Consider the following 16,177-nt stretch of genomic DNA (forward strand, 5'->3'; position numbering starts at 1 on the left):
TTTAAATGTGCTTTGTCGTCATGGCGCCCTTCTCGGGAGACTGATGTGACATGTCTTTGATACATTCCCAGAAGACAGAGGACAATGGCTTATAGACCACCTCCTTATCTAAACACTTACCACTTCTTTACTTTTCCTAACATTGCACTTCACTTCTTCCACCCACACCTCTCTCTCTCACACACACACATCAAAGAGTTAAGAGTCCAAATAAAAGTGCAAATTGTTTAATCTCTGTGGATTTGTCCATATCTTTGCCTATGTACAGTGAAAGACCCTATTAAAAAATATATTTTTGAAAAAATCACTCTACAATCTTAGATTGCAATCATCCAACTACTCCATGTATAATTGAATACATTCAGTACAACCAGGTAAACAGAACAATACGAAAATAAAATTGAAAGAACATTTCTGGAGGACAAAAGCGAAAAAACTAAAGAATATGATATACAAATGGCACACTGAAAAGTCGCTTCATTTGCTATTTGTTCATTGTGTCAAAGTGTGGTAGAGGGGGTTCGATTCACAAAAGGGTGAGACTTCAAGTCAAGGTTGTTGCCCCTGGGGGTCTCGTCGTTCTGCGTGCACTGCACAAGTCTAACTCAACCTCAGGCACAGAGAGATTGTCTTGTGAGTCTAGACACAATGTGTACTAGAGAATTACATTATAAACATTCATACATCACATTTAAGTGCATACATTACACACACAAGTTATGCCATACATACACTAACCAGGAGGGTCCCCAAAATTATTGCCAGTTTGCAGAACTCGCATGGAATTGATCAATTATAAAAGCAATATAAAAACAGTCTGTCTGTGAGAAGGTAGGTGTGCCTTTTTGTGTATATACACACACACTACATGACCAAAAGTATGTGGACACCTGATCGTCGAACATCTCATTCCAAAATGATGAGTATTAACATGGGAGTTGGTCCCCCCTTTGCTGCTACAACATCATCCACTCTTCTGGGACGGCTTTCCACTAGATGTTGGAACTTGCTTCCACTAGATGCGGGGACTTGCTTCCATTCAGCCACGAGAGCGTTAGTGAGGTCGGGCCCTGATGTTGGGCGATTAGGCCTGGCTTGCAGTCTGCGTTCCAATTCATCCCAAAGGTGTTCGATGGGGTTGAGGTCAGGACTGTGCAAGCCAGTCAAGTTCTTCCACACCAATCTCGACAAACAATTTCAGTACGGACCTCATTGTCATGCTGAAATTGGAAAGGGCCTTCCCCAAACTATTGCCACAAAGTTGGGAGAACAGAATTGTCTACAATGTCATTGTAAGCTGTAGCGTTAAGATTTCCCTTCACTGGAACTAAGGAGCCTAGCCCGAATTATGAAAAGCAACCGCAGACCATTATTCCTCCTCCACCAAACTTTACAGTTGACACTATGCATTGGGGCAGGTAGCGTTCTCCTGGCATCTGCCATCGGACTGCCTGATGGTGAAGCGTGATTCATCACTCCAGAGAACGCGTTTCCACTGCTCCAGAGTCCAATGGTGGCAAGCTTTACACCAGTCCAGCCAACTCTTGGCTGCTCTGCCATGGAAACCCATTTCATGAAGCTCCCAAAGAATAGTTATTGTGCTGACTGACATTGCTTCCAGAGGCAGTTTGGAACTCGGTAGTGAGTGTTGTAAACAATTATCACACGCTACAACACTCGGTATGGCCTACCACTTCGCTGCTGATGCTCCTAGACGTTTCCACTTCACAATAACAGCCCTTACAGTTGACCGGAGCAGCTCTAGCAGGGCAAATTTGACGCACTGACTTGTTGGAAAGGTGGCATCCTATGACAGTGCCACGTTGTAAGTCACTGAGCTCTTCAGTAAGACCATTCTACTGGAGACTGCATGGCTGTGTGCCCGATTTTATACACCGGTAAGCAACAGGTGTGGCTAAAATAGCAGAGTCCACTAATTTGAAGGGGTGTCCACATACTTTTGTATATATAGCGTATTTGTGACAGTATGCATGCAGTACGTGCGTGTAATCATTCAAATTCTTCATATGCAGGAAGCTTCTAAACAAGGCACTTAAATGAGGGGGGGGTATAATTTATAATATTAGAACCTCTTCCATACCCTTACACTGCCGCCCTATTACTCACCCTCATAAATACTAAAACACACATGACAGTCACACACACGAGTCACACAGAAGACAAGCTCTTTCAAGTGTTAGAAACAAAAAAATCACTAATTTGACAGTAGCTGATATATTAGAGCATGAGGATTTGGGAGGAAGATTCTCTGTGCAAAGTTCACCACTTTCAGACTACACACATTCATGACTACACGCACGTGGAGGCAGGCACACGTACACACTTTCTCAAGGAGGTCCCACACTCAATAACATAAAAGCATTGAATATTAGATTTCTACAGTCAGTCAAAACCAACCCAATGTAATTCAAAAGGCACTACATCAGCACAGAGAGGGGGGAGAGCCTTGCGGTGCTCCTGTGCGCGAGCACTGTGCACATCATTTAGGGAGGGCGGTGGGGTTTGGATAAGGTCAGGGGTCAAGGGTTAGCAGGGGGACGTCATCCTCCGAGGTCATGTCCTCCGAGAGGGGGATAAGCAGCACCTCATCCTCCGAAGAGGAGAAAGAGGGGGATTCGGAGAGGGGCAGGGAGTTGGTGGGGGAGGAGGAGAACGGGGAGGCACGGAAGCGAGAGATACTGCGCCCCAGAGAGTGGAAGAGCGAGGCTACGGAGGGGCTACTGGGGGTGGGAGGGGCAGCCACGGGGAAGCTCTGGGGGGTGGCTGGGATAGAGACAAGGGGTGGAGGAAGGGAGGCGGGAGGCGGCGGTGGTGGTGGGTGCTGCACCGTCTGAGGGAGCAAGCCTAGTTTCTGTGGCAACGGCAGATTGACGGCTTCCACAGCCAATGAGGAAGTTGCGGGAGTTGATTGACTGGGCTCTACACCAGTAGAGGTGGGATCTGTATGCTGGGGGGCGGAACTGGAAGGCTGGGAGGGCCTGGAGGCGGATCTAGGGATTAAGCCCCACCTCCGCATGCGACGGACAGCCCGGCGGACGAATCGGGGACGGCGACGGCGACGTGGAGAGTTGGCGGTGTCCTGTCTGAGGAGCTGGAGGATACCTCTCAGAGTAAGAGAGGAAGACTGATGGGGGGGAGAAAGAGAAACACAGAGAGACAGACACAGAACAAGAAAAATATTTAAACCTTGAGGTTTAATTTGTTGAATTTGAAAATGTGCTGTACAAAAACGCTTATTTCTTAACATTATCATTTAAGTTTATGATTTGCATAAGATCACCATTAAATGAAGCTACAACACAGTGAAACAGAGAGCACATTGTTTTAGTTAGTCCTCTTGACCTTCTTCAGCTGTCTGCAGCAGCTAATCAGACAGCTCTAGGATCAGGTTCCCCCTGTCCGTATAATATTACTCATTACGATCTAAAAAGCTAAACCGATCCTAGATCAGCACTCCTACAGGCCCTGGTGTAACTCAATCTATGAGACCATGCTCCTGCTGCTACTCTCATAATGCAGGCTGATGATATTGAGTCAAGCAGTGAAGCTGAACCCTCAGTGCCTCTGGTAGGTCAGATGTACAAGGCTAGTCATGAGGAGTCAGAGGTCCGACGGTCCTACTGAGGAGATTTCAAATAAACTAAGTTAGTGAAGGATTCCCCTTGTAAAGGAAGGAAACCAAAGAAAGGAAATCTCAAGTAATCTGTTATTTGAGGCCTTCAGTTAATTGTGCTCCAATCAGAGCACAGTGGGACAAAGTTGCAGTTAGTTCCTGATCTAAGGTCACTTAGGGTTAGGATTGGGGGACTGTTAGCTGATCCTAGACCTGTTACTAGGCTCTCACCTCGTTGGGGTTCTCTGTGGGGAAGTCCTCCACTGGAGGGATGATGCCCTGGGCAATCAGCTGACCGTAGGAGGGAGGAGCCTGCTGCTGGATCAGCGCCGCCTCTTGGCGGCTGATTGGAGCAAACATACTGCAGGAGGAAGACAGACAGAAACATATGGGGGTCTGGTCGAAGAAGACAATTTGGACACAGATCAAGGGAGGCGTTTGTAGGTGATGAAGCATCAACATGTAGTAAACCTGACGTGTGAGGTGCATGAGGGATACCTGTATTCTCGGGTGCGCAGTGAGTAAAGCTTGCAGGTGCAGCCCATAGCGATGACCAGCAACAGCCCACAGACCAGGCTGCCAACGGTTGCCGCGGTGATGACCTTCCGAGGCAGGGTCACGGAACAGTTCAGCTCATCTGTCCCGTCCTTGCAGTCCACCTGGCCGTCACAGCGCCAGCTCTCAAACACACACCTGGGGAAGAGACAAACGGTCAAGATGGCGTATACACTTACACACATCAAAAACACACCACGCACCCTCACACACCCTCCTCTACCTGTCACTGTCGCAGTGGAAGGTCCCAGGTTGACATATAGAACAGTCTCTCTCATCGCTCCCATCAGAACAGTACAGCTGGTAGTTACACCTCTCCTTGGCAGGGAAACACACCGGATGCCCTAGGAAGCTATGCCCCACCAGCAGCACCCTCTGCCCAGCCGCTCCACAGGCAAACTGGTCCCGGGGACACCCCCTGCACCCTGCTTCGTCATGTCCCGTCTCGGGACAGTCCCAGTGCCCGTCACACTTTTGTTCCTGGGTGTAGCAGCCGCCTGCGGCACCCCCACATTTACCTTCCCAGGGAGGACAGTAGCCCCCGACACGGTAGGTGGCGTTGAAGCCCAGCCCCTCAGAGCCGGGGAGCGTACGATAGGTCAGGGAGAGGAGGCCGGTCCGGGACTCGACCTGGATTGCCTTGTAATTGGACGCATTAGTGATCTGTCACAGAGGGAAAGAGAGGGAGAGTGTGAAGTGATTAGATTGAGTAAATTAACTTGGGCAAATTAACCTTTCCCAGTGATTTCAAAGGTAGAAAAGTTGGCTTTAACCACAGATCTAGGATCAGACAACCATACTCTCTGAAAAAAAATATAAATATCTGACTTCGTTTCAGTTTATAAGGGGCAACGTCAACCAAACTCCAGTACACCCCCCCCCCCCCCCACACTCACAGTTTTGATAAGTTCCCCGGTGCCCTGCTGTCTGTCAGTGACGGTGACCGTGTCTCCAGGCCCCAGCTCCAGCAGCCGCAGGTCCAGCTTCAGAGGCCTAGAGTCCTGGGGGTCCAGGGTCCACACACAGAACAGAGGGGGGCCCCTGATGGAAGGAGGGGCGAACGTCCCATAGAAGGTCTGGAGGAGGCCCCCGCAGATGATGACCTTGGGAGGCAGGGTCACGGTGCAGTTCAGCTCGTCTGTCCCGTCCTTACAGTCCAGCTGGCCGTCACAGCGCCAGCTCTCAAAAACACACCTGGGGCAGAGACACAAACAGTTCAGGTGGCGTATACACACACATCGAAACACACCACACGCATGTCACATCAAAACTACACTAACACACATATCAAAGCTCACTAACAAACATTAAACGCACACACACACTAAGTTTTTTCTGGATCAAAAGGGGGCTTGGTAGGGGGTGTGACAACGGGCACGGTTGTCCCTGTGGATTTGAGATTTTAAAAAATTGAGATCCCCCATCTTGGCAGTGTAGACCTTTTTAAGCCAACGTCCTGCAATTCTACACATTTATCCATGGAGTTGAGAGAAATTTGCCATGGCCAACGCGGTGTTATTTTGTTCAAACCAAATAAAATCAATACTTCTAAATTCTTGCTTTTAGAATTTTCCATTCTCTTTCACTCTTTCTATATTTTATTTTGATGATTGTTAGTTCTCAAAGATAATGTATTTTGTGTGTGTGTATGTATATATATATATATATAAATATATATATATATATATATATATATATATATATATATATATATATATATGTGTAGAATCATGTAGTAACCAAAAAAAGTGTTTAACAAATCAAAATCTATTTTATATTTGATATTCTTCAAAGTAGCCACTCTTTGCCTTGATGACAGCTCTGCGGTCCAACTCATCCCAAACCATCTGAACTTGGGTGAGGTCGGATGATTGTGGAGGCCATGTCATCTGATGCTTTGAAGAATCTCAAATATAAAGATTTCATTGGCAGAAAAATGAGCCCCCCCCCCCCAAACACACACACACACTCCTCTACCTGTCACTGTCGCAGTGGAAGGTCCCAGGTTGACATATAGAACAGTCTCTCTCATCGCTCCCATCAGAACAGTACAGCTGGTAGTTACACCTCTCCTTGGCAGGGAAACACACCGGATGCCCTAGGAAGCTATGCCCCGCCAGCAGCGCCCTCTGCCCAGCCGCTCCACAGGCAAACTGGTCCCGGGGACAGCCCCTGCACCCTGCTTCGTCATGTCCCGTCTCGGGACAGTCCCAGTGCCCGTCACACTTTTGTTCCTGGGTGTAACACCCCCCTGCGGCACCCCCACATTTACCTTCCCAGGGGGGGCAGTAGCCCCCGACACGGTAGGTGGCGTTGAAGCCCAGCCCCTCAGAGCCGGGGAGCGTACGATAGGTCAGGGAGAGGAGGCCGGTCCGGGACTCGACGTGGATGGCCTTGTAATTGGACGCGCTGGTGATCTGTCGCAAAGGGAAAGGGCAGACGGTGAAATGATTAGAATTAGTAAAATAACTTGGGTAATTAAACTGAACGGTCTTGTAACAAACTCTAGAGGTAGAAGTTGGCTTTCACCACAGATTAACAATAAGACTAGCCTACTTCCAATCCGAGAGTAATTAAATATAGTCTGACACCGTATCAGTTTATAAGGGGCTACTTTAACTAACTAAGACACAAACACACCCCAGGCACACTCACAGTTTTGAGGAGTTCCCCGATGCCATGTTGTCTGTCAGTGATGGTGACCGTGTCTCCAGGCCCCAGCTCCAGCAGCCGCAGGTCCAGCTTCAGAGGCCTAGAGTCCTGGGGGTCCAGGGTCCACACACAGAACAGAGAGGGGCCCCTGATGGAAGGAGGGGCGAACGTCCCATAGAAGGTCTGGAGGAGGCCCCCGCAGGGCCACTCAACGGGGGTCCGGGTCACACTGGGGTGGGCTCTGTGAGGCTGGTGGCTGGGGAGTCCATGAGACTGGAAATGCCAGAAGTCATATATAGGATTGGCTGGCTCCTTTTCCTTGGTGTGGTCCCCATCCTCGTCTACTTGCTTCTCTGTCTCCTCCTCCTCTTTCTCCAGCTCGCCCGGTGCCTTCCCTACTGTTTCCCAATCCCTCCCTCTGCTGTTACTCCCTCTGTTCTTCTCTCTTCCTGCCTCCCGCGCCTTGTAGGACTCTGGTGTGGTGGTGCCCACCACTGTTTTGCCATGTTCAGGATCCAGGTTCAGGATCTTCATCTCTCCATCACAGTCCTGCTCGTCTATGCCCAGGCCCACCCCTTCACCCAGGCACTCCACCCGGCCGTTACAACGCCACGACAGGGGCAGGCAGCGCCCGTCCAAACACTCAAAGTCCACCCCCGTACAATCACCGGAGTCTAGAGAGAGAGGAGTGTCAGGGAAAGGGGGAGAGAGGGAGAAGAGCTGATATTTCTATTAGCTATATTGAATTTCCTGGTACTCAAAGAGAGTTATAACGAGTCTACTAGGTCATGATTAACAAGTGATATAGTCTAACATCACAGCACCATACCTCTGACATAGCCCAGGCGGAACGCAGACACAGGGGTTAAGTGTGTCAGGAAGTGGTGCGTCACTGTAATGTTTCCCCCCACCAACTCCATGGGTTTTGGCAGGTCGGAACCACAGAGGGTAATGGGCTTGCCAGTCGATGACGTCACCGAGACCCATTCCTTCTTACACCGTGTGGAAAACTGGGAGAAACTGAAAGAGCGATGGGGAAAAAAATAGAAAACAAGCAAACAATAAGTAAGTAAGCAAATAATCAAAAACTACATTATTTGGCTATGAAGCCATTTTCCTTTACACGATGTTACATTTCTAAAGTCCAGTCCGGACACAACCCCTACACCGTACCCCCCTGGCACTTCATGTAGATCTGAAAGTATTGGATAAGATTATTTAAAGAACATGGAGGTATCTCCACCTTGTCCACTGACAGGCTGGACAGACTCTTCCTCCAATTGCTTACACCTACCTAAATCCTTCAGATGTGCCACGAGTGCCAAGAGGGTTAAGGACTAGACTAGAAGTTGTTTGGGGACAAACGTTGACGCACCCTGACCCACCAAATAAGCCTCTAAGACAGCGGTAAGACAGCGAGTGGGGAGACATTACCTGAGAATAACAGGCTCTCCTACATGTGCCTTGATAATCCAACTACAGTAGAAGGGCCGAGGGCGGTAGGACGAGCTGTGGTGCACAAAGCTTCTGATCTCTCCTCTCGCAGCCTCCAGGACTTGGGGAGATCGTCCACAATGAGCTGGGAGAAAGAAGAACCCTACAGTATATTAGACTGGGAGGGGCGGCCTAAGAACACATATATTTGTTTTCCTGTTGCAAAACATTTTGCTACGGTATTCCTGGTCTGATTAAAATCAGGCTGTAATACACTATTAATTGATATATACAGCCGGAAACATTGGAGTGCAAAATCATGTAAAAGAACCGGAGGTGCCATCGCTGATTGTCAATTACAGTTGAGACTCCCACGCCTACCCATGTTGATCACATAACTAAGAGTATTGTGTAAAACCGGTGAGAGGCAGATGGGTCCCTTTGATAACATGAATAGAGACAATAGCAAGAGAGAGGGAGGGGGAGGGGTAGCGCTCTTACCAGTACTGGAGACCAGCTCCAGGCTGCTGTAGGCTGTGAATCAACAGGCAAAACAGAGTTACAGAGGTCTGAATCGGGCATTACTAAAGATCTGACTAGTATTTGCACACGGTACATTTGACACTAGATACTGCTTACAAAATACAATGTTTACAATACTTGTTGGCCTAAAGCAGGGCTCGCCACCCCTGTTCCTGGAGAGCTACCCTCCTGTAGGTTTTTGTTTCAACCCAGTTGTAACTAACCTGATTCAGCTTATCACCCAGCTAATTATTAGAATCAGGGGTGCTAGATCAGGGTTGGAGCGAACACTTACAGGACGGTAGCTCTCCAGGAACAGGGTTGGGGAACCCTGGCCTTAACTATTGCTCTTTACCACCTGACATATCGACCGACAAACAGGCAGATAAATAATAGGTCACATTTAAAGTAAAAACCCACCAGTTACAAACAAAATGTTGATGACACAAAGGTTGAAAGAGACAGTCATTCTGATGATGGTGCTCCTCTGAAATGATGCTGCTCCTCTGAAATGCGGGTGCTCTTGAAAGAGCAAAAATTGTGAAAAGAAAGGAAACTAGAATGGAAAAACATCTAGGCAGATCCCCCTCAGTCCGCCTTGCTGAGTGGCCCCATCATCGCTTATGTCTCGTTGAGGAAGACTTCACCTGAGAAAATACAAAGACCAAACCTAGTCAGCAAAAATTGCTATTTTGACTAGCCTGGTCCCAAATCTGTTTGTGCTGTCTTGCCAAGTCCTATGGCCATTGACACGCCAAAAAAATGGCAAGACAGAACTAAAATATCTGGGACCAGGGTATATTGTTAGAGGAACAGGAGGGAATGACAGAAACATAGCTACAGAACTCGCTTAAGATTTTATTTATGACAGCCAGACATCTGAAGTTGTTCGCTTAAAGTATGTGTTGTGTTCAATGTCATGGTTATCTATTTTTATCAAGAACCCAATGTTTACATCAGTGGAGGCTCCTCAGAGGAGCATGGGCAGGACCGTCCTCAAAGAATTTCAGAAAAATAAAAGCGTTAAACTTTTTAGATAAAACTATACTAAATATATTCATATGTCACCAAATAATTGATTAAAACATCCTGTTTTGCAATGAAGGTCTACAGTAGACTCAGCAGCACTCTGTAGGTTAGCGCCATGGTATTGCTGGAGGACAGCTAGCGTCTGTCCTCTGGGTACATGGACTTCAATACAAAACCTAGTTGGCTCAAGGTTCGTACCCCTTCCATAGACTTACACAGTAATTATGACAAACTTATGGAGGACATCCTCCAACCTATCAGAGCTCTTGCAGCAAGAACTAACAGGTTGTCCACCCAAACAAAGGATCAGAGAATGACTAGTACTGAAAGCATTAGCTACAACTAGCTACTAGTTAACTCAAAGAGAGTAGACAATACTTGAACAAATTATTTTTTTCCAAAATGAAGGAGAAGCAAGAGAGAGGGAGCTAGCTGGAAGTCGGAAGTTTACATACACTTAGATTGGAGTCATTAAAACTCATCTTTCAACCACTCCGCAAATTTCATGTTAACAAACTATCGTTTTGGCAAGTTGGCAAGACATCTACTTTGTGCATGACACAAGTAATTTTTCCAACAATTGTTTACAGACAGATTATTTCACTTATAATTCACTGTCTCACAATTCCAGTGGGTCAGAAGTTAACATACACTAAGTTGACTGTGCCATTAAACAGCTTGGAAAATCCCAGAAAATTATGTATGAAGGTTCTGATTGATTTAAATTATGTCAATTAGCCTATTGGCGGTGTACCTGTATTTCAAGGCCTACCTTCAAACTCAGTGCCTCTTTGATTGACATCATGGGAACATCTAAATAAATCAGCCAAGACCTCAGAAAAACAATTGTAGAGCTCCACAAGTCTGGTTCATCCTTGGGAGCAAAAATTTCCAAACGCCCAAACGCCAGAAGAACCATGTTCATCTGTACAAACAATAGTACGCAAGTATAAACACCATCGGACCACGCAGCCGTCATACCGCTGAGGAAGGAGATGCGTTCTGTCTCCTAGAGATGAACCTACTTTGGTGTGAAAAGTGCAAATCAATCCCAGAACAACAGCAAAGGACCTTGTGAAGATGCTGGAGGAAACAGATACAAAAGTATCCATATCCACAGTAAAACGAGTCCTATATCGACATAATCTGAAAGGCCGCTCAGCAAGGAAGAAGCCACTGCTCCAAAACCTCCATAAAAAGACAGACTATGGTTTGCAACTGCACATGGGAACAAAGAAAGTACTATTTGGAGAATTGTCCTCTGGTCTGATGAAACTAAAATAGAACTGCTTGGCAATAATGACCATTGTTATGTTTGGAGGAAAAAGGGGGATGCTTGCAAGCTGAAGAACACCATCCCAACCGTGAAGCATGGGGGTGGCAGCAACATGTTGTGGGGGTGCTTTGCTGCAGGAGGGACTGGTGCACTTCACAAAATAGATAGCATCATGAGGTAGGAAAATTATGTGGATATATTGAAGCAACATCTCAAGACATCAGTAAGGAAGTTAAAGCTTGGTCGCAAATGGGTCTTCCAAATGGACAATGACCCCAAGCATTCTTCCAAAGTTGTGGCAAAATGGCTTAAGGACAAGAAAGACAAGGTATTGAAGTGGCCGTCATAAAGCCCTGACCTCAATCTTATAGAAAATGTGTGGGCACAACTGAAAAAGCATGTGTGAGCAAGGAGGACTACAAACCTGACTCAGTTACACCAGCTCTGTCAGGAGGAATGGGCCAAAATTCACCCAACTTGTTGTGGGAAGCTTGTGGAAGGCTACCCAAAATGTTTGACCCAAGTTAAACAATTTAAAGGCAATGCTACCAAATACTAATTGAGTGTATGTAGACTTCTGACCCACTGGGAATTTGATGAAAGAAATAAAAGCTGAAATAAATCATTCTCTCTACTATTATTCTGACATTTCACATTCTTAAAATAAAGTGGTGATCAACTGATCAACTTTTATTTGTATACATTGTTTGCCCCTGGGGCCCACCGGTGTAACTGCTAAACTGCTTGCTGCTCACTGTACTGCATGATTGTAGCGGGTTTACTAACGCATTAGTTCTAGTAGCTATGTTGACTATGACGTGACAATGATGTAGGCTGTGTGTAGCGGTTAGCGGTCATGATATAGCTTGGATAGTTTTTTTGCATTGTCACAGACAGCTGATGTGTTGTGCACTGAAGTCCACAAGCGAAGTGAAATGGTGAGAGGAGAGCGCATAGATAGATGCGAGAAGGAATTATATATACACAACGAGCTGTTTGTAAGTGCCTGCTATGAAAGTGAACTGTGTTTGCATGTGATCAGGTGTGTATTCATTGCGCCGATTCTGTTAAAATATTTCTTAAAATGGAACGGTGATAAACATACCTGAATTTGTCCAATAAAGAAACTCTCATTTCCAACTGTTGGACTAATGATTACACCCTAGATCAGTGGTACACAAACTTTTTATAGTCCCGTACCCCTTCAAACATTCAACCTCCAGCTGCATACCCTGTCTAGCACCAGGGTCAGGTCACTTAAATGTTGTATTTTTACCACACACACACTATACGATATACGATATGTTAAATGTTGACCCATCCAGCTTTAACGCATAGAATTCACTGGCATGTATGCGAAGCAGTAACTGTTTCATAACATCTCCTGCCATGTCACTAATGCGTCATGAAACAGTGTTGTTTCATGGAGAAATTGTCTGTATAGTTTTTGGGCCTTTTCCCCCAGCATTGTTCCAGCCATATCTGCGGTAGCAGGAAGAATTAAGTCCTCCACAATAGGATGGGGCTTACCTGTCCTAGCCACTCGGTAGCTCAACATATAAGACGCTTCTAGCCCCTTCTTATAAATGGTATCTGTTGCTTTAATACCTGTCTTACTACTCGAAAGTCGTCTTTATTCTCGCTCAAAAAACTCCTGTGGCATATTTTTTAAATTGGCATGTTTCATTTCTAAATGTCTGTGCAAGAGGGAAGGTTTCATCGAGTTGTGAGGTAGTACTTTTGCATATTTAACACACTGTGGCTGAGGAAAGGCACTACTCCCAATATAGGTGAGCCCCAAATCAATGTAGTTCTCATTATATTTGTGCCTCTTACTTTACACTTCTTTAACCATTTATCAATTTTCGAGCAAACAGAATGAGCAGCAGCTACATACCGACCATTAGTGGAATTCCCGCGAGAGAGTAACGGTTAATGTGATTGGATGTTAATTATTTGACTCGGCTACCTGTATTATGGCTCCCGAGTGGAGCAGCAGTCTAAGGCACTGCATCTGAGTACAAGAGTCAGTCGACTATTTCGAAATCTGGGAGTCCCATAGGGCGGCGCACAATTGGCCCAGCGTCGTCCGGGTTTGGCCGTCATTGTAAATAAGAAATTGTTCCTAACTGACTTGTCCAGTTTTAAAAAATCTTAATGAACTGTTTGAAAATGTGAATCACATTTCTATTTGGCGTACCCCTGTTTGGGTATAGCCGCCCTAGATCATCTAGATACAGTCAAGATTGTGTAAATCGATATTTAATGTGTCACCTTGATTATTCAATTCTCTCGACCTGTAAACTTTCATTCATAGGCTAGGTTGTAGCAACCTCATGACGGGTAACAGTACTGGGACATTTTGAGTATCATGTGACTTAGTAGCCTTAACCTATCGATGTTACATTGAGCTGGGTGAATGGAATATGAATGACAGTCACCCAATATTCTGTAATATAAATAAATAACGTCATGTTCATCTTAAACGACACCGATCGTGACTCTTTTAAATATTATACACAGCCATGTCCTGCCTTGCCAGTAACGTTGGCTAACTAAATGACGCAGCTAGCTAACCTTATGCTGTATGAGTTACCAGCAAGCTAATCCTAAAGACAAAAATGCTTGCGATTTTCAATATCACGTTTTTTCTGTGTCATTTTAATTCTAGATTATGTGAAATTATGTACATACCTTATAGACCTTCTGAATGCCTGCCCCCGCAAACTTCCTTGAAGAGGAAGTGATTCACCACGCCAATTGTTGCAAAACCTTTCGTCTGTTTTAAAACGTTTTGTACAGAAACAGTTTACTCTAAAAGAAAACCGTTTTCCAACGACAACGAGAGATTCTATTGGACAAATTCAGCTAGGTCCCTCCCCGTTTCGTTCGCTCAGTTTGGTTCTTAAACCGTAAACGGCTTACATTATAGAACGTAATGAATACACCCCTGCTTCGCTCGCTCGCCTTGTTGTGGCTAATGCTAATGATAGCTCTGACTAACTTCCCTCTTCCTTTCGTTATGTTTTCCTGAACGTGCCAAGCGATAAAAAAGCATTCTTATATACATACAAACACTCTGATGTACATATTAATAAAAAACGGCGAGAAATTGTGTATATAAATGCCTGTAACAACGAAGTTAGCAACCTTACCCTTTCTGTCGTCTTTCTTGTTGATAGGCAGAGTTCTGGGTAACTTCCGTATTGTTTACTTGGAACAGGAGAGGGGGTGGTACTAGAAGCTCAGACTGAGGCTTCGGCTGTCACAACGCCCCAAAAAAACTCCAATGTTAAAGAGCCAAACCAGTGTACGAATAATTTTCTCGGATTTATCATCAAATGTAACTTGTTCCACGATTCACGAATTCGTTTCAATGGTGTTTATATCGGCAGTTTTGGATTAATTTTTGTTATCATGTTTCACCACCAGGTGTCAGAATTGATTAGGCTAGTGAGACGATCCCTCAGATGGGGTATACCACAGTGGAATTGTATTATAGCAGACAGCCTTGCATCCGAGAATACAATGTAACATTATTTGCATTAGCACGTTTTGTAATCAGCAAGGTAACACGCATTTTATGTATTTCGTCAATGGACTGAGACAACGTGGATTGAAATCAAATGACTACTGAATTGTCTGCCTAACTTGTTCTTGTAGTTCTTTTTGATAATTTACACTATCCCAGGGTGTTGTTTTTGATTTATTATGATAAATGAATGTTCATATTTATACGGACACAGCTTCTACCGCTGTTTCTTTACCTCTCTGAGATAGGCTTCACACATCTGTAAGATGGAAATGAAGTGGGCGGAGAACAAACCCCTCTTCCCATTATTTAAGAGATAATTGAAATAATATTTTTTAATTATCAGTAAATGTAAAAACAAAAAAGCAAATTATTCTCGATGGACTTCACAGTGTCCCAGAACTTTTTGGAGTTTGTGCTGAAAAGTTGCTATTCGATGCTAATGCAGTACGCCACAGGAGGTTTTTGTGCTGGTCAAGGGCAGTCAGGTCTGGAGTGAACCAAGGGCTATATCTGTTCTTGGTTCTAGATTTTTTGAATGGGGCATGCTTATTTAAGATGGTGAGGAAAGCACTTTTAAAGAATAACCAAGCATCCTCTACTGACGGAATGAGGTCAATATCCTTCCAGGATACCCGGGCCAGGTTGATTAGAAAGGCCTGCTCGCTGAAGTGTGTTAGGGAGCATTTGACAGTGATGAGGGGTGGTCATTTGACCGCAGACCCATTATGGGCGCAGGCAATGAGGCAGAGGTCGCTGAGATCCTGGTTGAAGAAAGCAGAGGTGTATTTAGAGGGCAGGTTGGTCAGGATGATATCTATGAGGTTGCCTGTGTTTACGGATTTGGGGTTGTACCTGGTAGGTTTATTGATAATTTGTGTGAGATTGATGGCATCTAGCTTAGATTGTAGGACGGCCGGGGTGTTAAGCATGTCCCAGTTTAGGTCACCTAACAGTATGAGCTCTGAAGATAGATGGGGGGCAATTCACATATGGTATCCAGGGCACAGCTGGGGGCAGAAGGTGGTTTATAACAAGTGGCAACAGTGAGAGACTTGTTTCTGGAAAGGTGGATTGGATGGATTGGATGGAGATGGAGGAACTCTCTCTCTCTCAATTAAATTCAATGGCCTTTATTGGCATGGGAACATATGTTTACATTGCCATAGAAAAGTATCACAACCCTAGAATGAATCACAATTCATCACAATTCAATTCATTCATCACAATTCATGCGGTGCACAATTGGCCCAGCGTGTAGGCCGTCAATGTAAATAAGAATTTGTTCTTAACTGACTTGCCTAGTTAAATAAAGGTTAAACTTTTTTTTTTTTAATAAAACTTAAATAAACAATCAAATATGTATAGTAAAAATTACAAAAAGGAATAGAGACATTTCAAATGTAATGTTATGGCTATATGCAGTGGTGTAACTATGTGCAAATAGCTAAAGTCTCTCTATCATTCTAACTATCTACTTATATTGTCTGTTGAAGAACTCTTATCGCGTTCTACTGCTATCGGAAATGTCAGATTTGCTAAC

The 16,177-nt window shown here is 45.1% G+C and overlaps 1 protein-coding gene across 2 annotated transcripts; it reads right to left on the bottom strand.

Moving 5' to 3' along the window:
• Window positions 1-211: 211 nt before the first annotated feature.
• Window positions 212-14,364, bottom strand: LOC129865482 (low-density lipoprotein receptor-related protein 10-like). Of its 2 annotated transcripts, none has more exons than XM_055938322.1 (12): window positions 14,258-14,364; window positions 9,218-9,444; window positions 8,777-8,809; window positions 8,276-8,420; window positions 7,671-7,861; window positions 6,845-7,515; window positions 6,167-6,606; window positions 5,086-5,383; window positions 4,413-4,852; window positions 4,133-4,327; window positions 3,866-3,995; window positions 212-3,145 (listed from the first exon to the last, which is right to left on the bottom strand). In XM_055938322.1, exons 2-12 carry the CDS (start codon window positions 9,264-9,266, stop codon window positions 2,534-2,536), a joined length of 3,204 nt encoding a protein of 1,067 aa, XP_055794297.1. In that variant the 5' UTR covers window positions 9,267-9,444; window positions 14,258-14,364; the 3' UTR covers window positions 212-2,533. The 2 variants fall into 2 exon arrangements, with proteins under 2 accessions (XP_055794297.1, XP_055794298.1); XM_055938323.1 differs by lacking the exon at window positions 14,258-14,364 and adding an exon at window positions 13,797-13,903.
• Between the last annotated feature and the right edge of the window lie 1,813 nt (window positions 14,365-16,177).

This window comes from Salvelinus fontinalis, chromosome 11 (genome assembly GCF_029448725.1).
Source record: "Salvelinus fontinalis isolate EN_2023a chromosome 11, ASM2944872v1, whole genome shotgun sequence".
Taxonomy (NCBI): Eukaryota; Metazoa; Chordata; class Actinopteri; order Salmoniformes; family Salmonidae; genus Salvelinus; species Salvelinus fontinalis.